This window comes from Thrips palmi, unplaced genomic scaffold (assembly GCF_012932325.1).
Source record: "Thrips palmi isolate BJ-2018 unplaced genomic scaffold, TpBJ-2018v1 HiC_scaffold_16, whole genome shotgun sequence".
In the NCBI taxonomy this organism is placed as follows: Eukaryota; Metazoa; Arthropoda; class Insecta; order Thysanoptera; family Thripidae; genus Thrips; species Thrips palmi.
In genome coordinates, this window is record NW_023144625.1 from 8212052 (window position 1) to 8235989 (window position 23938).

The 23938-nt window shown below is 63.0% G+C and overlaps 1 protein-coding gene across 1 annotated transcript in view; it reads right to left on the reverse strand.

The window, feature by feature from the left end:
- LOC117642228 (probable G-protein coupled receptor 158) overlaps positions 1–23938 on the reverse strand; it is a 46382-nt gene that overhangs the window by 19247 nt on the left and 3197 nt on the right. The window contains 1 exon segment of the mRNA XM_034380183.1: positions 22206–22557. Within this exon segment, the coding sequence (XP_034236074.1) occupies positions 22206–22557 (352 nt within the window).

A 23938-nucleotide genomic window follows, 5' to 3' on the forward strand; every position in this document is an offset into this window, starting at 1 on the left:
CTGGCAGTGCGCGAGCCTTTCCGGAAACTCCGCGGCGCCCACGCAGACAGCGGTACCGGGTACCGTGCCGGGTACCCTACCGGGTAGCGTACCGGGTACCGTACCGGGCAGCGGCCAGGCCAAGGGCCAGGCAGCCACCACGAGCCATTTCGCGCCAAACTGGCGAAAGGTGATTGCAAATGGGGTAGCGGTGTGCGCTAGCTCGGGCGGGGCCGCTCAGGCGTGTTCCCCGGGGCCAATCAGAGGTATATCGCCGCCGGGGTCAGCATAAAAAGCTGCATATATGCGCCGGCTGATTCCTCTCGTGGACGACGCGCGAGCGATTCGATTATCATAAGAACACATTCATTGAATGGGGTCAGCGGCGCAGTGCGCGGCGGCGGGAATCGAACCGGCGTCCCTCGGGTCGGGGGCCCGGTGCGGTATCGACTACGCTACCGGGTGGTTATGGGGCGGCGACACAAGGCGCCGGGAACATTCGGCCAAAATGAACGACGCGGAGGGCGGGGCGCGTCAAGTGAAGCTGGCTGCCGTCATCGGCAGGGCCGGGCAGGGCCGGGCAGGGCCGGGCAGGGCCGGGCAGGGCCAGGCCGTCCACCCCCACCCTGTCACTGTTTGCTGCAGGGCCTCCCTCGCCACCTGTATATATTCGCTATAAAAGGGTCAGCGAACGCAAACAGAAAAAAATATTCTGCAGCAGGGCGGAGCATTTGAACCCGCGGCCCGCAAAGCCCCTGCCGCCGCTGCTGGCTCTAGTTCATGTCCCCGAGCGGGAATATGGCGGTGGCCCCGGGGAGCCCCGGGGCCTTCATGGTCGTCATGTAGTAGGATGTCATCATGAAATGCCGGCGAATGCTGGCGACGCCTAAGCCTCCTCGATTCAAAATCCCGCGCCATTATTTCGTTCGGCCTCACAGTTGGGCTTACTCTGTCGCAAAGTTGTCCCGGGAGTGGCTTTTCCAGGAAGATGTATGGGCAAGCTCGAGTTGGAGGCCTTGGCGTAATTTTGGCTGCCATGCCCGTTCCTTTGAAGCACTCTGTACTTGAAGTGAGTGTGTGAGCGTGTATGAAGGTATTGATGTGTTCGCGTGTGCGTGCGGACGTGTGTATGTGTGTGCGTGCGTGTGTGTCTGTCTTTGTGCACGGACCAGCACCTGCCTGGTGGGGGATCGGTGAGCAGAGGACGGGGTGGATGCTGCAGCAGGTCTTTGTAACAAAAACCCGTCCCGAAAGGGCGTATACCCCGGAGTAAACACCGGGGCACGCAGGCATGAAGGCAGGCAGGCAGGCCTCGCGGTTTATCAAGGGACCGCTAACCGAAATCAACTCGTTCACCGAGGAAAAAGAAGACAAAAAAGCGGCTCGACTGGGCAAAGGCGGAAAGGAAAGTCACGCACCGCGCGGCGCGCCGCATATTTTATTTATAAGGCGCTGCATGATGGCGGTTAGGTCAGGTTGTCAGGGCCGCTCCTGCCTCTAGCGGGGCTCGGCGGCTCCGCGGCCCGCGGCTCTGCGATGGTTTACAATCTCGTGAATAACGCAGTCGTCTCCACTGCGGCCCGAACCGCCGCCACTCGCCGTGCCCTGCACACACCGAGCCGCGCCGCCGCGCACCGCGCACCCCGCACCGCCACTGCAGGATTTCCGGCGGTAATTGCAGCACACTTTGGCAGCGGAATACCTGCGGCTGGCGGCGAGACGGCGACCTAGCGCCGGAATCAGACGCCGCGGGGACTTTAGCGGCGTGGTGGTGACGACGGCGGCCTCGACGGCGGCCTCGACGGCGGCCTCGACGGCGGCCTCGACGGCGGCCTCGACGGCGGCCTCGACGGCGGCCTCGACGGCCGCCTCGACGGCGGCCTCCACAGCATCGACGGCGGCCCCGACGGGGTCCTCGGCTTGTGCAAACCTTCTCCCTCGCGGTGAGCACTGGTAATCCCCCGTGACGTGGCCGCAATCTAAACGTCCGGTGTGCGCTGCTACCGCTGCTACCGCGGCCCAGACGAGCAAAAGGGAACTTGCTTGTGACGGACTGAGCCGACTTGGCAGAAGCCTCCAGCTCGGCGCTGGCTGCCCGCAGGCCGAGCCGTCGGCTGGCCTTGGCGCTCTCTTTCATATTTTTTTCGCTCCCCGGCCTTTGCGCCGCTCCGCGCCCAGGCCGGCCCAGGCCGCACAGCCGAGGATGGCGTGGTTGGGGTTATGATGATTGGGTGCTTATGGCGGTTCACCTGTTCCTTGGCGCCGTGTTGGCCCGCAGGCCCCGCAGGCCTCAGGATATGGAGCTTCGGAGCGTCGGAACGGCACAGTGCGTATCACACCCCCACCCACGGCCGCCTCTCTGCCTCTCTTTTTCGGGGGCAATGAAACTTTTTTATAGGCCCAGCTGGAGGACCGGGGGTCTTCATCTAGATACTGGGCGCGCTGGAGAGCCCCGCACGCCTGTCGGCCGTCGGCCCCCGATGGTCCCCGGCCCCGACACCCAGCCCCCGACACCCAGCCCCCGATGGTCCCCGGCCCCGACACCCAGCCCCCGACACCCAGCCCCCGACCCCCAGCCCCCGACACCCAGCCCCGACACCCAGCCCCCGACACCCAGCCCCCGACACCCAGCCCCCGATGTCCCCGGCCCCGACCCCAGCCCCCGACCCCAGCCCCCGACACCCAGCCCCCGACACCCAGCCCCGACACCCAGCCCCGACACCCAGCCCCCGACACCAGCCCCCGACACCCAGCCCCCGACACCCAGCCCCCGACACCCAGCCCCCGACACCCAGCCCCCGATGTCCCCGGCCCCGACCCCCAGCCCCGACCCCAGCCCCCGACACCCAGCCCCCGACACCCAGCCCCCCCCCCCCCCCGGACCCCCGCAGCACGAGGCCCGAGGCTTGACGATACCATCTAACGCGACAATGAGCCACTCCTGTAGCCGGCCCTGTAGGCCCTGTAGGTCCTGTCGCCTCTTGTGGCAAACAATGGCGGTGCGTGTGGGTCGGACGTGGTGCGGCACGGTGTGGCGGGGCGGGGCGCGGCGGGCCAGAGATTTGCGGTAAGTCGCGCGGGGAGGCGTTGGAGGCCGTGGCCTGGCTCCTCGCGGAGCTCAGCACATTGTGCGAGGCGCGGGGGAAGGGGGGGGGGGGCGGCGGGGCGGCCCGGCAGGCATTCAAACGCGTGGCTGGAATGACTGGCTCGACTGGCTCGACTGGCTCGAGGATTTCATCGATTGTCGATCTGGTTTCACCGCCCGTCCGTCTCCCGTGTGCACATCGGATTGCTCAAGGGCGTGTGTGGCGTGTTTGCAGTGAGGTGCTTTGTGGGAAATAGGACGGGGAAGAAGGAGGGGGAGGGGGTGCCCGGCGGCGGCGGGGCCATGTCGGGCCGTAGCCACGGCGTAGGTCGGAGCCACACGCCCCAAAGCCGCCCCGGGGCCGCGTGGTTGGCTTGGTGGATACCAGAGGCGGGCCGGGCGGCGTTCAAATTGTTTTTGGGCGAGCCAGCAGGTAGAATGCGAGGGACGGCGGGCCGACGGCGGGCCGCTGGGTCGCCGCAGGGGTTGTTGTGCGTAGCGGGGCCGGGCCACGCCGGGCCTCACCGGCCATCACCAGAGAAAGGACGTCTCGTGATTCAAAATCGCCCTCCCGAACCGGGCACCTCCCCTTCAAGGTGGGCAGTGAATTTGCGTCCGTTTGGCGGTGGAGGCGCTGCGCCCCGCCCAGCGCGCCCAGTCCTGGAATGTGTGCTAACGGTGGCGTAGGGGTGGGGTGACGGTGGGGGGCCACAGTCCTGGCACTCTCCGCTCCCGAAGTTGGTCGTTCGAAGAGGGCGAGTGTGTCTCCCCGCCCCTCCATTAACACCCGTCCCCGGAATAAGTCACCGCTAGACAGTTGTTGGATGACTTTACTTAGCTGACCAGCGTGCCCGCTGCGCTATGGCTGCGCTATGGCTGCGCTCGGACTGCTATGCGGTCGGGGGCTTCCGAATTCCTGGCCAGACACAAACCGAACCCTCGGCCGCCCCCGGCCCCGCGGGATCGGGATCACCGCCTTCACCGAGGAATGTGCTCAACGGAGCGACACTGCCGGTAGAGATGAAAATGCTCGCAGAGTTTCCCGAAAGATTTCTAAAAAGAAGTTAGTTTTTTGTTTCTCTCCGCGATGGCTTTCTAAAAATTGGAAAGGTTTGACCAGCCATGAGACTAGGGGTAATGGACTCGCAACGGAGCTGGCCGGAATCTCTGCTTGCTAATTGTAGTTCACTATTTCCGACTAAATATGCGAGTTTGAGAGGGCCCCGGGGCTTTTTTGGAAAGAAGACATCTTAAAGTATGCCCTAAATTCAAAAAAAATTAAATTTTTCCCACCAGGGCTTGAACAGAAACAGCTTCGCCGTTGCGCTACTCAAATGCGCAGGGCGACGGGCATGGTGCCAGGGGCGACGCAGGGGGGGCGCCTCTTCAACTCGCGCTAGAAGCTTCCCGATCCCGCAAAAGTGATGGGACAAGTGGTGCACCTTGTATATGTCGAAGACAATATGTCCCATCACTTTTGCGGCATCGGGAACTTCTATCGCAAGTTAAAGATGCGTCCCCCTGCGTCGCCCCCGGCACCATGGCCGTGCCCGCGCATTTGAGTAGCGCAACGGTTAAGCTGTTCCTGTTCGAGTCCTGGTGGAAAAATTTAAAAATTTTTTGAATTTAGGGCATACTTTAAGATGTCTTTTTTCCGAATATGCCCGGGGCCCTCTCAAAACTCGCACATTTAGTCGGAGAAATAGTGAACTACAATTAGCAATGCAAGATTCCGGCCAGCTCCGTTGCGAGTCCATTACCCCCAGTCTCATGGACCAGCGAAGAGAAAGCCTGACCAGAAGAGCATTTTCTCACCCGAATAGCATTTCCACACCCGAAAAGCGTTTCCATACCTGAGATGCAACACTGACCTGGAAACAAGCAGGAGGTGCAGAGTGCGCGCGATATCCCCACTGAGGTGCACAATAACCATCCCGCCGCCCTGCTGTTAACTACGCCACTGGAACGAACCCCCGCCCCAGCCCGCCCCAGCCCACACCCGGTGGCCGGGAGGAGAGAGAGAGAGAGAGAGAGAGAGGGAGAGAGAGAGAGAGAGAGAGAGAGAGAAGAGAGAGAGAGAGAGAGAGAGAGAGAGAGAGAGAGGCGGGACAGCGTTGATGCCAAGTCGCAGTGCCATTCAAGCCGAGCCCTCAAGTCAACACGGGTGGCGTCGGTGCGGCGACAGTGCGGCGACAGTGCGGCGACGGGGTGGCGACGGGGTGGCGACGGGGTGGCGACGGGATGCTGCGGTCCAGGTTGCCTCTCGCGCCATCAGCCTAATTGCAAATAGTGGAAAGAGAATTCCAGAGGGTGCGGTGCTGCAGGGCGCTGCAGGGCGACGGAAGGGGAGGGGCCGGGAGGGGCGGGGGCAGGGAAGTCGCGGCACCAGGTGCGCCACCGCGTCGCGTTGAACCGCGGCGCCGAGTCGTGTTGAACCGCGGCCTGCACGTGCACATTATGCATTGCCAACGCGGCGTGTTCTCCGTAAATTCATATTTGTGCGGCAACGAGGGTGGCAGCACTGTGAGGCGAAGCAAGGTGGCGCGGGGCGGGGCGGGTGACAAGCTGACTTAGGCGCGGCGGCGCGGCGGCGCGGCTTCGGTGCTGCGCCAGCAGAAGACCCCCAGGTGACTTAACGCTTCACGATGTCGGCGTAGTGCGCGGTCGTGCAGGTGCTCGACGAGGGTGAGGGGTAGAGGAGCTGCAGGCAGACGAGGGGGGAGGGGAGCGGAGGGCGCGGGTGCGGCGGAGAGGGCGGGGGGTCGCGTTGAAATTTGATTGGCTCCACGATTATGGCCCCGGCGCTGCGGCTGCGGGGAGTCGAAACTTTTCGGCGGGTCGGGAGCAGGCACCTGTGGGCACGCGGTGAGGGTAATCTCGGAAGGACCACCTCGCCGGCGAGGCGGCCTGCCTTTCAGCCATTCGGGGAACCTCGCTCGCTACGCCGGAATGAAGCTGGCGGAGGGAGCTATAGCGAGACCACGTCAAATTTCCGAATAATTCCAGCGTGGACGCCTGCCTGGACGCCTGCCTGGGCCCGTCGACTTGGCCCGCCTCGCCGTATTGCGGATGATTTACAGTGGGGCAATCACGCCCCACATTACGCAATCAAGCGTCTGACAAATTTGCAGCCATCAATTAGCAGCCGCCAAATAGATATTCTCTCGCCGAGCGAAGCGGCGAAGCGCTGCGTAGCGTTGCCGGCGGCAGCGGGCTGGCCCCGAGAGGGGGATGGCGTCCGTCGGTCTCTGTCACACCCACACGGCACGCCCCACGGGTGCGAGAGAGAGACCCCCGCCGACTCAGAGCGCCCGCCGAGCGCGGCATAGGCCACCCGCCGGACGGGGCTGCTCGGCGGGAGTGCCTGCCTCTGCCCCGCAGGCGCTCCGGGGTGCGGCCAGTCGATTGGATCCATAGCGTTTCGTCGCTCTGTCTCCACCATTCTCTCTCTCTCTCTCTCTCTCTCTCTCTCTCTCTCTCTCTCTCTCCCCCTCTCTCTCTCTCTCTCTCTCTCTCTCTCTCTCTCTCTCGCACGTATGGAACGCCCTATGAGTGCGAGAGAGACCGAGACGAAAGTGATGTTCGGAATCGCCCTTCTACTGGACTCGTCCTGGACGCCCTAGGCTAGGCTACAGCGAGCTGTAGCGGCCAGCTGCACCCGACTACCCCGGCAAGGCACGGTCTCCAGCCCCTCCCCCCCCCCCCCCCCCCCCCCCCCCCCGACCGGTCAGCCAGGCAGCCCCGTGCATCGGACAGTCAGGCCGACGCATGTGCTCCCGATAGTCCGTGCAAACGGATCGGCGCGTGGATGTTTCGTGCGCTGGTCCACGCCGGCCTGGGCTGGAGACTCGCCGTGGCAACAGTGTGCTTGCTGTGTGCGTGAGTGTGCGTGCGTGTGTGTGTGCTGTGTGCGCGAACCTGACCAACAAGGGAGGCGGAGCGGGCCGAAAACGTTCGGAGTCAATACCGACTGCCGACGACGCACTGATAATGGTCCGGCTGTTTGGACGGCCGACGGCCAGGGGCGCCCACACACACATGCATATGCACACACACACACACGCACGCACGCACACACACACACACGTACACATACACAGACACACACATTTGCTTACTTACAGATTCCTCCCGCCCCACGCCGTGCTGACTCACGTTGACACTTCACCGCGAGCAACTCACTCGGCGTCGCGCCGCGTCGCGCACACAGGGGCTGCTCAATGCGGTGTAGGGTTCGCGCCGTCGGTCGCAGCGGACTGTGTCTCTCTCGCACCGCGACGGCTCGCACGATGTGTGCGAGAGAGACAGAGGGCTAAGCAGCACGCCGGTGGCGCGTCGCGGCGACTCAGCGCGTGGCACCGCGGCACCGCGGCACCCGCAACGCCGCTTTGAAACAGTCCACCGTGAACACGCAGGCTCTGCCTTTGTGTGCGCTGCGCAGTGGAGTCCACTCCGGAGGCATGCCGGAGGGGGAGGCCGTTCAAATGAGGGGCGCGGCGGCCATTCTCGATTGGCAGGCATATAATGCGGCCGGCGCTTTCAATTACGGGTCAAGCCGTTTTCGAGAGGTTTACAGAGGTTCGGGGAGGCCGCGCCGCGATATGTAGGAAACTGAAAGGCCCGCGCGTATTTTTTTATTTTTTATTTATTTATTATTTTTTCCGGATTTAAACGGAATATTATTATTTCGTTTTCCGCTATTTCACGAGAGGGCACGCGGAGGGGTGGGGGTGAGGGGGGGATTGCGGGATAGAGAGGACACCATACCACAACACCGAGCACTGGGCACCCAGGAGAGATGGGCAGACGGACAGACGGACGGACAGGCAGACAGGCAGACAGCACTCAATTAAAATGCAGCAAAACGTTATTTATTCGTGGCGTGGCGATTGGTGGTCCGCGCCCCGGCCGGCTTGCCCCACGGCCTGCCCCTCGGCCTGCCCCACGGCCTGCCCCACGGCCCGCCCCCCGGCCTCCCCTCGGCCTGCCCCACGGCCCGCCCCCGCCCCACGGCCTGCCCCACGGCCTGCCCCACGGCCTGCCCCACGGCCTGCCCCACGGCCTGCCCCACGGCCTGCCCCACGGCCTGCCCCACGGCCTGCCCCACGGCCTGCCCCCCGGCCTGCCCCACGGCCTGCCCCACGGCCTGCCCCACGGCCTGCCCCACGGCCTGCCCCACGGCCTGCCCCACGGCCTGCCCCTCGGCCTGCCCCACGGCCTGCCCCACGGCCTGCCCCACGGCCTGCCCCACGGCCTGCCCCACGGCCTGCCCCTCGGCCTGCCCCACGGCCTGCCCCACGGCCCTGCCCCACGGCCCTGCCCCTCCCGCTGGCTGGGCCGTGCCGCCGTGCTCTCATTTTTCGGCCCTTTTATCACCTTAACTGAGGCTGCATTGACAAGCCCTCCATCACGCCCGGCCGCATCATGCTATCAGCAGCGGACTTTTTTGTGGGGAAGTGTGAAGGGGAAGGGAAAGGGGGCGGCCCTCAGTAGAGCTGCACTGTCGGTACAATGGCTTTGTACAGTTTGCGATCGATTCGACGCAAAGAAAAAACGGCAAATAAAAACAAAAAACACAAGAGTGAAAGAGAATGTCGAAAATTCCCTTGGTGAGCACGCAGCGGCCCGGGCCAGTACTACCCCTGTGTGCCTCACCTAGAATTCAGCAGCGTGGCCGAAGAGGAGAAAAGGGAGGGGGAGGGGGGGAGGTCCAATCTCTGAGATCACTGGTCTGTTTCGAGCCGCCCCTATCCAGCCCTTGCACGGCCGGCTCCGTGCGGCCGAGAGGTGGGCAAGACCTGTGCCCTGCCTGCCAGCCTGCCCGGCCCTCGGTCTGGCCCACTGTGGCAAAAAGCTACGGAAAATTCTGTAAATAGCTTGTGGTAATTCTCCGTAGCCCCCTTATCAATTTTCTCCGTAGGCTCTTACAGTGTTCTCCGTAGGACTATACAGTCTTCCAGGTCCTACGTAGTAGACTGTGTGGTCCTACGGAGAATACTGTACGGCCCTATGGAGAATACTGTAAAAGCCTACGGAGAATATTGATAAGATGGCTACGGAGAATCCTGGCAAAAAAATTAACAGAATTTTCCGTCCTTTTTTGCCACAGTGCCGCACCAGTCTGCCCGCCAGCTTGCCTGCCCCGCCGTCCCAGCGGCCCCGGTCGGCTAAAAGGCTGGAATCCCGGACCTTTCGTTATCGGCCGGTGGACACGTTTCACCGCGTTTCGCCCCTGTCCTTGTAGTGTAGTGTGTATCGCTGCCGGCACCGAGAGCCTGCCAGCAACGGCGCCGTCCGTCCCCCTCGACTGATACCGCACGTCAACGTCGCTGTCGCTGTCTCTCTCGCACTCACGGGTCAGCCGTCTGGGCACGACGGAGAGAGAGCGGCGAAACGCTGTTGGGAATAAACCGGCTGGCGCGGCTCGTCGTCAAAGTAGTGTCCGCCCCTCGCTCCTATCTGGCGACAACTATGCCGCGGGGTGGGGAGGGTCGCAGAGGGGCGCGGCCCTGGGCGGCCCTGGGCGGCGCTCTGACAAGGAAGAATATAATTTTGTGAGCCGCTTATCCCTTCGTTTGAGATTATCACGTGATGAAGTAAGGCGCTAACTCGCCCCTCGCGCCCTCGGCCCCTCGGCACGCGCGCCATCGGGGGGCGTCGGGGGCGCGGCGCGTCCTTAGCAGCGAGTTTGTCCTTTCTATTTAATTTGGTGTCGCACTGTCGCCCTGCCGTCCGTGCGGCCCGGCCGGGGGTGCCAGTTGGCCGCCACCGTGAATGCGATATTAATGCAGACTGCCTCGCGGTTCGGCCAGCCGTGAAATTGGCTGAGCCGAACGACAATGGCCCCGCCACGGCCTCCTCCGCGCGCCGCGTCCTGGACGCCGAGGACGCCGAGGACGCCGAGGACGGCGTGGCGGGGCGCTCCGGGGGCGCAACCTCACACACATCACGGCGTCGCCATCCAATCCGGGCGCCACGGCCGAGGCCACGGCAGCCGAGGGCGGCGAAGACAAACGCCCCCCGCTTGCCACCTGCTGCTGGCTCTGCTGGCGCTGCCGGCTGCTGCAGATGTTGTACACCGCCGACGGGGCCGGGGACGGCTCGGGGACCAGAGCTGGTTATGGAGGTACAAAAGCTGAAGCGACTCGCGCGTGCGTCGGGCGCCCGCACAGCCGGCCCTACATTTATACTTTCCACCTCCCGAAGCCCGGGGCGCTGCGACTGGGTGGGTGGGGCCTGGAACGCGGGGCGTGGGGTGTGGGCGGGGCGGGTTGCCCCGGGGCAGCACGGTAGCGAGGCTATCCAGGACACATGTTCAAGCAACAGGCTGGCGTACCGCAAGGCGACACGCAGCCCGCGCCTCGCCTGCCTTTGTTCTATGAATATATCAGTAGAAGTGTGAGCAGAGCGGCGAGGTGAGAGAGAGAGAGAGAGAGAGAGAGAGAGAGAGAGAGAGAGAGAGAGAGAGAGAGAGAGAGAGAGAGAGAGAGAGAGAGAGAGAGAGAGAGAGAGAGAGAGAGGAACGGAAAGGGACTTTTATTTCGGAGGCCCGGCCGGGTGGGGGCGTGTGTGCACACAGTGTACTCCCGAAAGAACCAACGGAACGTCGACGGAACGGCGGCGATCAAGTTTCACGCCATCAAGCTGAGCGCCTCGAGAGTCCTGCTCGCCACGCCCACGGCCTCCTTGGCGAGCCGCAGGGCGCGCCGAAGGGCGCCGCGCCACGCGATGGCACGCCAAGAAGGCCGGGAAGACCCGGCCGCCGCGTTCTTCGTCCCGGACATGGTCCGGCAGATGACGAGGCCAGCGATGCACGCCGCGAGGCTTCACGCGGCCTTCATTGGGTATTCACCGAGCCCTCTCGGTCTCTCTGGCCGCACGGCCTTGCACGGCCCTGCACGGCCACCTGAGATGGCTCCCAGCGCCTCCAGCATCCCCGTGCCGTCGGCCGGAGCCGGGCGCCCGGCGGGTCGGGAGGTTGCCGTACATACAAGCGTTTCCCGCGCCGCCCGGCCCCGCCCCTCGCGTGGCATGCCAGTGGAGGTACCGGCACTGGCGGCGCGCACAATGAAAAATGAGCAGCGAGTTCTTTTCCTCTCGAACGTCCCGAACGTCCCGAGCGCCTTGAACGACTGCAGCGCAGCGTCACCAACGTGACCGTGGTGGCGGGGGCTGGCGGGGCTGGCGGGCCGTTGCGCGCGGAATTTGAATTAGCCGCTCAGGGCGAGCAAGGGTATAGGCTCGAGTGGCGGGGCGCCGCACAGTGGGCCAGAAGACCGGTGGAGGCGGCCAAAACTCTAGACGCCGTTTTGAGCTCCAGCGTCGCTAAATGGGACTCGAATCGAGCGTGTGACCTGGTGTGACCCCACCAATGGATTGCTTTTCGAACGAGTAATCCATTGGTGGGGTCACACGGTCGGTTCGATCCCTGATTAGTGACTCTGGAGCCCAAAACTCGTCTAGAGTTTTGGCCGCCTCCACCGGTCCTCTGGCCCACTGTGCGCCGCCCTGGAGCCGCCTGATGCCGGCCCGGTGCTGCCCCGGTGCCGCTCGACGCGGCCCGGCCTCTTCAAAGCTCCGTGCGGCCGCCGGGAAAACTCACCGCGTCGTTAGCCCGAGGGCGTAACTACAGCGGGCCACTTTACCGCGGTGTGTGTGTGTGTGTGTGTGTGTGCGTGCGTGCGCGCGCGTGCTTTACACCAAGTGGCCGCTGCTCCAGCGCAAACACTTAGCGAGACAATTTGTAATGCCGTCTCGCCCCGCGCCGCAACCTTGTTTACACGTTTACACGTTTACACCCCGTACGTCAATTTGCGGGCGGATCCTTTGCCGCAGTCACTTTGCGGGCGTCGTGAGCGAGGAGATAGCGCACTCTCTTCCTTCATTTCTTCAATTTTTCTCTTTCAGGAGATAAGCACCCAACCAGAGTCCTTTATTGTTGATGACTCGGTGAAGGTTCTTACCTAAGAACAACGTCCGGACCAAGCTGTCACTACCGGTGTACGAGGTTCCAGTTCAAACACAAGTCGCTCTGCATTTTCCCGATTTCTTATGTCATTGTCTGGAGGGATACAATGTGGAGGGTCTCTTCGAGTGGCGCGCGGGTATACGCCGGCAGAAGTGGGTCTGACGAGCAGCGAGAGCGAGTGAGGAAGAGGCTGAGTGAGAGAGAAAGACGTTTTGCGAGCGAGTGAGACACGGGGCGTCTCGACTGTGTTGTGTCTGGTTTGTTTTCAGGGACACTCAGACTGCTATATTGCCAGTGCTGTGTAATCGAAGCCAATTGCCTTCCGTCTTTGAGGCCGTGCCATGCATCGTCCCTGCCTCCTCCGCGCACTCGGTGTCGTCGAACAAAGACAATGTCTCCTTTCAAAGTCATTACGTTCTCAGGAGGAACACGCCCCGACACGAAATAAAAAGTTCGGAAGTCCACTAAACAAACGTTAGTTATAATGAGGCACCCGCGACGACGGGACGGTTTGACAATATACGAGGAAACCAGACAAAAGCGAAACAATGAATGTAGCGGAAAAGGAGTTCTTTCCTCCGCGTGACACTCGCTCGCAGCGCCACCACTGGGAAGGGATCACCCTCAGACTCGCCGGCCAGGCAGTCTAGCCGTAGCAGAGTCAAGACCAAGGCAGAGCCATTGGAGCCAAGGCAGCGCCAAGGCAGCGCCACTGCAACGGGCTGCAGATTAATGTTTTTCGGAAGAAGGTGAACCGAGTCGGCGCGACGAGGGGGGTCTCTTCTTGGGGAACAAGCACTGCGCACCTCCCCGTCCCTCCTCCCCTCCCCTCCCCTCCTCCCCCCCTCCCCTCCCCTCCGCGGAGGCGTCGTCGCCAAGCGTCGCCAACAGGACTGATTGCCAGACACCTGTCGTGTGTACGCTTAAGTGCACCTGTGTGTGCCTCTAATTCTTGGCAGCAGCAGCAGCACGTGTCTGTATCGTATGTGTGTGCGTGAGAGTGTGAGTGTGTGTGAGAGTGTGTGTTTGAGGGCGCGGCGCTGTCTTTGTCTCGTCTCGTTTTGCCGCTCCAAGTGCAAGCTGCGCGTCGCTGCAGACAAATGGGCGCTGCGAGGTGGCAGCAGTAGCGGGGCGGCAGCAGCAGGTGTTTACTCGAATGATTATTATTGTGGAGTACGGCAGGCGGACCGACAGACGGACGGACGAGCGGACAGATAATCATGCAGACAGAGAGATAGGCAGGCAGAGCGACTGGCAGACAGGCGCGAGGGCGTGAAGGCAGACAGGCGGGCGGGCGGGCGGGCAGACTTTGAAAGGGGTGGTGTAAGGCTCCCAATGCACGTCTCTCCTCTCGTGCACCATGCCGTGGGCTGCCTGGGGCTGCCCGGGGCCACCTCGGCCTGGCAAATCCTTGGAGGTCCTTGGGGCGGTGCGTGGAGTGCCGCGCCGTGCCGCCGCGCCGTGCCAAGGACAAGCAGGGCCAGGGGCACTACCAGGCGCAGCCAGGCGCAGTGCGCGCCGACGGAATCAGAGCCAAAATCTGATCGGAGTTAAATTACGCGGCAGGCCGCGAAAGAAAGGGGAAATTGGTGGGGAGGCTGGGCCGGCTGGGCCAAGGCGGTGAGGGAGGTTCGGGGGTCGCGGCCTCTGGGACTGGGGCGGTTACTTGTTACTCGCCTGGCGGTCTGGCCTTGGCCTTCTGCCGATAGAGAAGCTCCATGTCGCCGTGCATGCGCGCTAATCCGCCCCGGCGAGCTGCTGCTCGGGGGTTTGATGGGCCGCGCGATACCGAAGACATCCAAGACATCCACCCGCCTCGGCGGCATGGCCGGCATCGACAGCGAGGCCGTGGAGGGGAATCCGCGATGGAAGAGCCACCCCACTCAACGTGACTACACCTCGAGGCAACGCGGAAGAAAAAAGAAAAAGAGAGAAGCGGCCGAAATCCTCCGAGTTCCTCCTCCCGACCACTAACATTCACCCCGCCCCTTCTTGGAGTTGTCAGTGTCGATGCGGCCGTTTTATGGGACGCCTTCATCCCCCTGCTCCTCCTCGGGTCCTCCAGCGAGCACGTGCCCCGCTGCCCACCGCTCTTTATATTGGCAGCGCGATCATTGGCACGCCCGCGGCACGCCCCGCCCCGCCCCACCCCGCCCCGCCCCGCCACGCCCCACCCCGCCCCGCCACGCCCCGCCCTGCCCCGCCCCGCCACGCCTGATCATAACAAAGTTTACTGTTACGGCGGCCGAGTGTATCAAACCGGCCACATTGTTCAGGTGGAGGACGCGCGGCAGGAAGCACGTCCGCGCAGCCGGACAGCCAGGGCTGGCAGGCAGGCCGCCGGATGCCCACTAGACAGGCAGGCAGGCAGGCAGGCAGGCAGGAAGAAGAGACACGGCCGCAGCCCGCAGCCTCTGCAACCGGCGGCGGTGGCGGTGCGGAGCGTGACGCTGCACCTGGAAACCTAGAAATCCCCGCTGCAGCGCTATCACCGCGATGGCCTTTATGCCTGCCATTCCAGGTTCCAGGGCGTCGCGACGCCACGGCGCTGCCACGCCACTGCCACGGCGCTGCCATCCGGCGACGCGACGGCCGCCTGCTGCCAGCGCCACCGCCGTTGTTGTGCTGCCGTTGCAATTGCCAGTGGTGCTGCATGCGAGACGGGTTCTTCCTGATCCTCCCAGGAAAGACCCCCCCCCCTTCCTCTTGCCTTACCATCAAGCGCTTGACGCGAAATCCTCTCGCTTGGATCGGCGCCGTGCGAAAGCGGCAAGGCCGCTCACACACACACACACACACACACACACACACACACACACACACACACACACACACACACACACACACACACACACACACACACACACACACGGGGAAAGCGCAGGCGAAGATGCACAAAACAAAGCCAAAAGAAATGCATGAGGAGGCGTGAATGTGTCCGTTTTGACGTCATGGCGACGCGACTGTCTGGGGCTAAAATGCTGGCAGATGAGTTATTTCCACACTCATTTGACCTCTTTGTGACCTCGCCGCGCGTTTGTTGGGGTTATATAACAAACGGCCCGTTCTTTCTTTCCCCAGTGTTTTCGTTTGTTTTTCTTTTCATTTTTTTTGCCGTGCGCACACTTAAACTGGCGCGAGGGAGCGCGGCAGCAGACAGGCGATACTACGCTGTTTTTTGCGCCCCGCGGTTTCCCTGCGCTTTTACAAGCGCGTCAGCCTTTATGGAGCGTCCCCGCACTGCAGCCAGCGCGGCCAGCGCAGCCGACGTGCTCAGACACTGGAGGGGCTCGGCGGTCCTCTGCCAACGCCAACAAGCCGAGAGTCGTCTTCGTCGCTCTGTACCTCTGCGGTACGCCGCGTGAGGGCTAGCGAGACAAAAACGAAGACTCTCGGAATCAGGTCCGTCGAGGACGAGGACGAAACGGGACGAAAACTCCGCAAGATTCGCGCGGCTGGCGGGCAGTGACGGAGAGTCGGCGGGGTGTCCGGGGTGTCCGGGGGGACACCGCGAAATCGGAATGGCCATTCCGGATGCGGACGCGACACTTTGGCTGCGACGCTGCGCCGCTGCGGCGTCGCACGGCGAGCCGCGCGGCCGTTTCCCGGCGTTTCAAACTTTTACCGCACTCGGCCATCCATTCCCCCGTCCCCGATTCGTCACCGCCCCGCCCGCCCCGCCCCCCGCCGCCCGCCCGCCCCGCCCGCCCCGCCCCGCCCCGCCCCGCCCCGCCCCGCCCCGCCCGCCGCGCCGCCAACTTGGGCGCGTTTTCTTGTTTCATGCAGCCGGTCGTGTCAACACGCGTGTGGGCGTGCCTCGGCGTGCCTCCTGCCTGTCGACGAGGAAGTCGCGAAGACGGACGAGTCTCGCGAGGGGCGGCGGGGAGGCGAATGTCAAACAGTGTTGCCACAGCAGCGGGACAAAATTCCCACGATGCAACCGCAGATGCAGCCTCCCTACCAGGCCGCCACCAGCAAAGCGCGGCACAGACACTGCCTGGAAGTCATCCTTTTCCACTCTGGAATATCTCTTTGCCTACTTTATGCGGCAACATTGTGGCGGACAGAACGCGGAGTTAGTGAGCGAGCGCCTGCGGTCCGGCCCTTAATGGTAATGGTAATGCAGGCGAGGAGGCCGGCCCTCCCGGCGCGCAGCCCAGTACAGCGTGCTGCCTACCCGGCGGTCGGCGGGCGCTCCGAGCTCCCGCCTGACGACAGCGCGACGCAACAGCACGCGGCAGCGAGAGCGAGACCGAGAGTCGAAGCCGACGGAGCGCAGAAAGTCGGCGGGCAGGCAGCGAGAGCCCCGGCGATGTGGAAAGTTCAGCTGCTGGTTTATCAACAACAACGTCCAGGGCCTTCAATTACGTTCCCCGGCCACACGGAGCCGCGGAGCGAGCGGCCGAAGCCCCGTCGAGGAGGGGGAGGGGGGAAGGCGGTCCTTCAGAAAAGGAAACTTTGAAGCGGAGGACGCAATTTAATCCCGCCATTGCGATCCGCCCGTAATTCTCTGCCGCTTTACGAGTCAAGTTATTCTTTAAAACAGCAGCGGGTGCTGGTTGCGACTGCGAGCTACTTCAGTGGGCCCTTCTGTACGGGTGCGAGAGAGACAGACTGGCGGCCGGCCTCCCGTTCATTCAATTAGCCCCGTGTCCTCATAATTGGGGGGCTGGGGGCCTGGCCGCCGAGTTTCGACAGGAACGGCATATCATTGGCGCGATCTGTCTTTAGTGAAGAGACCGCCGTTTAGCAGCGCATGGTGGAGCGGGCAGGGCGGGGAAACAATAAAACGGACGGGCTGCACGCTGTACTACACCCAAAGTGGGCTCGAGCCCTCTCTTTCACGTCGAGGCCACAAAATTAAATATCTCGGCCAAGTTCCGCCGCCAACTCTGTGGGCCGCCTGCCTCCGCTCGCCGCGATGCCGAAGCTGGTGGAGCTGGTGGAGCTGGTGTTGCTGGTGCCTCTGCGCTGCCGGTGCCGCCTGCACTGTTTTCGCGGCCAGGAGGATGAGGAAGTTGGCGGTCCGCGGCGAGGCGAAAAAGAGGATCCCAGTGCGCTGCCTGCTGGGCGGCCGGGCCCGCTGCTCCTGCTCCGCTGCACTTGCGGGGCATTATGACCGCCGCGATTGAGCCGTTCTGGAGCGCGGGCCACACCGGCCGGGACTATGGCAAAAAGGATTTGGCGTCTGGGAAAACTTGGAGGGAAAGGGAGAGGGACGGGAGGGGCGTTGCCATTCCTCTTCGTTTCAGGGCGCCTCGGCAGACGGTCGGGGAGATTCACGGAGCTTTTGGCGAGGCCGCGGGAAGCGCGTTGATCCCCGCCCAGCCGCCACGCCACGCCCCGCCCTGCCGCGCCATGCCCTGACGCGCCACACCGTGCCCTGCCCCCGCACTTTGCCAAGTTGTACACGAATGTGCCTGCCTATGCCCGGGGCCCCCGGGGCGGTGGGGCCGTGTCGCTGCCGTGCGTTGTCGGCGGCGTGTTCGCGGCACGCGCGTTCCGCCCGAGCTGCCCGTTGTGGCTTCGCCCCGCCGCGCCCCGCCCTCGCTTCACCCATTTAATCTAGTGCAGTGCGGGGCGACTTTGGACGCGTTAATGACGGCTATCAAGGGACCGGCTGGGCCGTCCCGTCCGGCCTCGATGGACCCGTCGCCGACCCACGCCGGCCACGCCACGGACGCCACGTCACCGCGTCCCGCCTTTGTTCGCGATGCTGGGGCGCTGCGGCGGGGCTTCATGGCGCTGTTCGTCACCAGCGCTGGCACTCGCTGCCAATTTGCCACGACTTATTACCGGCACTTCGACAGCCGCGTTCAGAAAAAAAAGAAAGCGGCAGTAGGTATTCAAGCGAGTCAGCAGACATTTTGAGTTTGGCTCCCATGGTGGCCATGGTGCCCCAGCGCGCTGATGAGCGGCCTCTGCAGATGGCACGGTGGCTCGACGCCCCGACGCCCCGACACCCCGGCGCGTGCTCGGGTAGTTGTAAATTCAGATTCCGTTGACTTGACCCTCACCTTCTGCCGCTTCGCCCCGGCCGCCGCCAGCCCCACGAACCTCTCGGCGTTTTACAGTCTCGCCCTTTCAACCTTTGCTTACCGCATTACCCCCTCCCTGCGAGACGTCGCCTTTATGCAGCCAAACCTGGCCGGCTGACGCTCCGCTGCGCCCCGGCCTCGGTGCGTCGCCCCGTCCCCCTCCCTCCACTGCTCTGCATATTCCATTGCCCTCCGTCCTTTTCCTTACCGACGCGCACTGCTGCACTCCGGCGAGCACGTCGTCCGGGGCACACGAGGTGCCCTGCGCACCGCGCGCCGGCGTGTGTGTTGACCCGCACGGAGTAGTGCGGGCCGCCGGCTGGGACCAAACTCACGTGGGGACGAACCTGCACGGCAAGCCAAGGCAAGGGCAACGCCACCGTATGAATCTCACCCTTGGGAAGGACGGCGGCCTGGAGGCAGCACAGCACATGGCAGGCGAAGCGATCGCACGAGGAGCACGAGAACTCCAGCTCCAGCGACAAGGTACCTCTCTCTAAGTGGAACGGATGGGAAGGGGTGTGGGATACCTCCTCGTGAGGCGGGCCCTGCAGCGCCCGGCCTGCGGTAGCCTGCGGCGGCCGAGTCCCGGGTGAGTCCTTTCGGGTAGCCATCCCGGGGCGGTGGAGGCAGTGAGGCACCCGGAGGCTACTTGCTTGCTTCTATCGCTGCGGCAGGCCAGCGAGTGCGTGCTGCGGGCCCGCGTGCCTGCGGGCCCCCCACTGCCTTGGCTCTGCCTTGGCTCTGCCTTGGCTCGGTCCCTGACGACTGGACTTCGTGACAAGGTCTGTGTGCCTTTCCCGTGGCCGAGTCGCCGACTGCTGGTCTTTTTGCGAGGCGCTCCTTTCATGGGCCATTTATCTCGGTTCCGCAGCTCCCATCATATCATACCCACAGAGTCAACAAAACACACACACACACGAGCAGATAGCACAAATCCAGCCATTAAAACACACTCACAGTGACACAGCCACTCTCTCACACACACACCGACACCGACCAGTAAAGCAAAAGCACTTGATTCTGATTTTTCCTTATTTGTCAACGCCGCCGGGCTGCATGGCGCCCTCCCCGTCGTCCTCGTCGCTCCGCCGTTGCCGTCGCCCCCGCCTTCACCGTCCTCGTCGTCCTCACTGTCCTCACCGTCCAGAACGCCGCGAAAGCCAAGGACCGTGCCGGGGGCCTATTCCTATTTTCGCCTCTCCATCATCATCCATTCTGCTGCCACCTCCTCGTCGTCGTCGTGTACGCCAGTGCCGCGGCTGGGCGTGACGTGGAGGTCACAATACGCCGCGGCGTGGCGACGGCGACGTGCTCGATCAGAAGTGACTCGGGAGGAATAACTTGGAAGCCCCGCACGATCAACTCGGAGAACCGCGCGAAGGTCCTCTGGAAGAGTGACGATATGCAGCGGCACGCCGGCAATCGTGCCCTCCGACAACGGGGGGATGCTGGTGGTGAAACTGCCACGCGCCCGGCAAGGAAGGCACGGAAATACTGTCGAACCCCCACGAGCGGTCCGAAAGCACGCCGCAGTCGTCAGCAGGCCGGGGAGTGGTGCTGACTGCACTGTCATTACTATTTGCAGCGCGCGCAGCTCGGCGCGCAGCGTGCGCAGCAGCCGGGCCGTGTCAGCGCGGCTTGTCGCACACTGAAAGGGACCGACAACGCGTGTCGCTCGGCGTGCCGCGTGCACGAGTGCGGGGGAAGTTGTCCGTGTGACCGGCCCGCTGCCATGCGCACCACGCCGGTCGGGCTCGCGTGCTCGAGTTCCAAATGCGCGGTCTGCCGCACAGTCAGCTTGTGTTCTGACCGGCTGGCTAGGCGTCCCACCATTCGGTCGGCGCTCAAGTTGGATTTTCAGAGCGGACTCTCATTTCCCTGGCATGGGAGACTGATTTCGGTGGAGAGGCGTTTCGTCACTCATCTGGTCTGTCACGCTCAGGCGACTGCCCGTAACGGCGTGAGAGAGACAGAGCGACGAAATGACTTGTCGGAACCGTGCCGCGGTGCAATTTTCGGCGCGAGTGCGCGCTCTCGTCGGGTTCCGGCAAAAACCGGCGTGACGAACGGCGTGGCGAGGCTTGCGTTACTTAACAGTGGCGCGCTCCAGGCTGGAGGCTCCAGGCCGGAGGTACCCGGAGACTCCGGGGTGCTTGCAAACGACGCGGCCGTGGAGTTGTGGCCGCCGTTTGGGGGAAACAGACGGCCAAAATGCCACCTTAAATGCAGCGCCTGCACGCCTCACCCATCACATATTCCGCAACGGCGGCAAAGTCACAGCCAGCAAGACGGGGTGGCGTCAAAATGTGCCCCGCGGTGACCTAATGGATCTATCAACTGAAAAGGATTCTGACCGATTCTGACTGCGGTATGATTTTTATCTTTTAAAATCATTCAGTTCATCGACTTCTCACGGTTAAATTTGCATCGAGAAAAATCTGTTCCATCAAATAAATGGTCAGACTTGGTCAGAGTCCTCGACGCGACAGACACGATGTGGTGTGTCTCGTGAAAAGAACCAGCAGGGACACCGTGAAATGTTGCGCTGACCAAAAAAGCCGCGACCTTGGTCTGGATAGGGGTGGGGTGGTCCTTCGTTTTACAGAGCAGTAACTAGGGAAACCAGCCGTAACGGACAGTTTGGCAATTTGCTCCAGATTTGATGGGGTGGCTGGTCTTCCAGTATCGAGAAGAATGATAATGACGGGCGGGGTCGTTCCGCTAGATTGCAAATGAGGCATTTATTTCGACGCCAGCCTGCGCCAGCCTGCGGAGCCTTGGCCCGGCTCGTCACATCTCCCTCGCCCGGTCGGAAAAACAAAGGGAAAATTGAGGTACCGAGGTCCACCGAGGAGCGCAATGGCACGGCCAGTTTGAGAAAACAGGTTTGCCTCGTTTGGTTGTTGGAAACACCGAGGCTCCAGCGTGGCGGGCCTTGGCTGCCTTGGCGGGCCATCCCGTGATTGCGGGCTGGCAATACGATAGATTGGACGTCACATCAATCAGTGGCGTGGAGGCGGCGCGGCAGCGCCAGTCGTCTCCAGCCTCTTGGTCAACAGAGAAGAAGCCTCTCTGTTGTTCATCTCTGACAAATTTTCTTAAAGTTTTACTCAGGTCCGTGTCAGAGCCAGCCCAGCCTCGCCTCCGCAGAGCCAGAGAGAAAGAGATTGTTAAAAGTAAGGGAATCCACCGTGCGTAGCGCGCAGCGCCTTAGCGAGCCTCCTTTGTGCCGCCAATTATATTTTTTCGTGCGGTTTGGCCCTTTCCGCCGTGTCGCTGTGGGACGAAAAAAATGATCTTGCGCGTATGAAAAGGCTGGAGTTGGCGTTTCATAATGCTTTAATCTTACAATTCAAAGGAGGCGTGCCCTGCTCGTCTTAAAGAGTTGGGCCAAAAGACAATCCGGCGTCACTCAAACCGGCGGGGAGCGCCGGCAGCACGCTGTAATTGTTAAAACATTTTCCACGGCCCTCAGCTCTTAATTCCTCTTGAGTGGTGGAGTAGCGAAAACGCGTTGGTTTTATCTCTTTTCCCTTTGGTTTTCCTTTGCGCGCCAAGAGCCGGGCGGGGCGCCTCGCAATCGCAAAATGGGAATGGGCCGACGGGCCGGCGTCCGGCACACCACCTGCCGAGTGCCGTGGGCATGCCCTGGGCACGCCGTGGGCCGTCCTCGTCCTCTCCGAGCAGCGTCTCATCCTCGACAAGCTCCTCAAAGATCCTTCGGCCTCTCGCGGCCATTTTCCGCTCCGCCTCGCAAGCCATCCCTTGTTTACAAACGGAAATGGAACGCACGCAAGCGGCGGGAAGCTCGTGGAGGGCCCCGGCGCCGCGCGTCAAGTGTGTTGGGTTTCGGTTTCGCCGCGAAACGCGGCGCCGTGCAGGCCAGGCGGCTGCACACGCGCCGATGGGACAGAGATTAAATGAACAGCGACTGAAAAACAGTGGAGCGCCACTCTCCGGCGACGGCTTGGCGGCGGCGTGGTGGCCCAGCCCTCGTCTCGCAACGCGGCCTTCATTACTCTAACAAACGTCGCAACTTTTACAGGACGGCCCTTATTAATTTTCAAGTCAAGTGGAAGGGGAGGGCGGCGCCGGTTGCGGCGGGAGAGGGAGAAAAAGAGAACACACTCACCTCGGCTGAACTGGTTGTAGTTGTGGATGACGCGCTCCGCGTTCTTCCTCGCGATGAAGAACCACTCGGACGAGTTGCCCAAGTACTTGTACTCGACGGCCAGGTCCTTGACGAGGATGGGGCCGTCCGGCAGGCGGTAGGCGAAGGGGCAGAACAGCTCGTAGTCCTTGTACTGGTAGGCGTCGTAGCAGTTGCCGGCCGCGAAGATGTCGTCGTCGAACTCCACCATGGCGAACACGGCGGCGTGCAGCAGGTACTCGGAGTGCAGCACCTCGGCGCCGGCGTACTTCCACAGGCGGGTCAGCATGTTGGCGCGGTTCACCGCCACGTCGGCCTCCACGCGGAAGCGCTCCTGAAACCAAGCCATATTTGCAGCGGTCAGAGCGATTCGACCTCGCCATAAACTTTCCGTAGTTTTGTCATGTTTAGTGCGGGACGGGCGATAAAAGGCGGGACGAATTAGTGCCGGAATTGGCAGTGCGCTCACAGCAAAACAGCTCCCATAAAAATGCCGCCACATCTCCTCCGCCCCGGCCGGGCCTGTCCCTGGCGGCGCCTCGGCTGGCCGCTCGGGCTGTGCGATATGCTCGCTGTTAATCTTGAAGCAGATGCGCGCGTCTGCTTCATTAAAGCCCCGGCCATTAGAAAGCACTGCAAACAGGCCGACGGCCGGCGGGCTGGAGGAACGGAGTGGAACGGAGCCTGCATGGGCTTTGCCTCGGGCTTTGCGGGCCGATCGTCCCGAACCGGCCCAGCCGCTACTTAAAATGCGCAAAGCCTTCCAAGTCAAACACAACGACGGCGCTCCATCACTGACCGACGCACTGTAAAACCGTACTATCGGAAGGGCGCAAGTTTTGCCCCATGGGGGGGCCAGCCTAACCCGTCCAGCCAGCCTATCCACTAACAAACCGGCCGGGCCAGGCCCTGCGCCCCACTTGATTCGCTCGGCTTTGATGAGTTGGCGATTCGGCGGCTCGGCTCGGCTCGGCACGGCACGGCACGGCACGGCGGGGCGGATTCGGGGCCGTATAGTGGTCCATGGCTGCCTGGCCGGCCTCATGACGTTGAGGACCGAGGCGGTGGAAGAAAGGATCGAAAGCCAGGGTCGGCGGTGGCGTCTCGGGGGCCATGGCAGGCACGGCGTGGCAGGGCGGTGTTGTGGGGCTGAAAGGTTTCGGTGAGGCGGCCGGGTAGTCGGGGCGGCGCCAGGCAGCGCAATCTGCCGATTAAGCAAAACGGCACAATGGAGGGACGGGGCGGGGATCGTCTCGGGGGGGCCGCCGTCGTGGGGCCACAGGCCGACACTCAAGTGCACAGTGAGACGGCGGCGCGGCGCGGCGGGTGGACCCGAGCAGCGCACCGCGCCAGCGGGACAGTGCCACACAGGAAATTAAAAAGAACAGTCCGGGGAGATTTGTGGTGCTGTATGCCGAAAGCTTTTTACGACTTTGGCCCGAGAGGGTGAAGCCAACCGAGCGTTAAACGGCGGCGGGCGACCGCGCCATGCACTCGCTACGCTCGCTGCTCGGCACGCTGGCCGGCCTGGCCGCCGCGCTGCGGCAAGGGCTGCGGATGGCTGCCTGTCCACGGGGGTCCCTTCCACGGCGTTCCCAGCGCCGCATCCTTCGTGTCCCAATATTTCTTGCGGCGCGACCGCGCGACTGCGCGACGACCTCTCCCTCCCCCTGGCGGCGTTTTGTGGGACTTTAATTATTTCGCGTCTGGCGGTC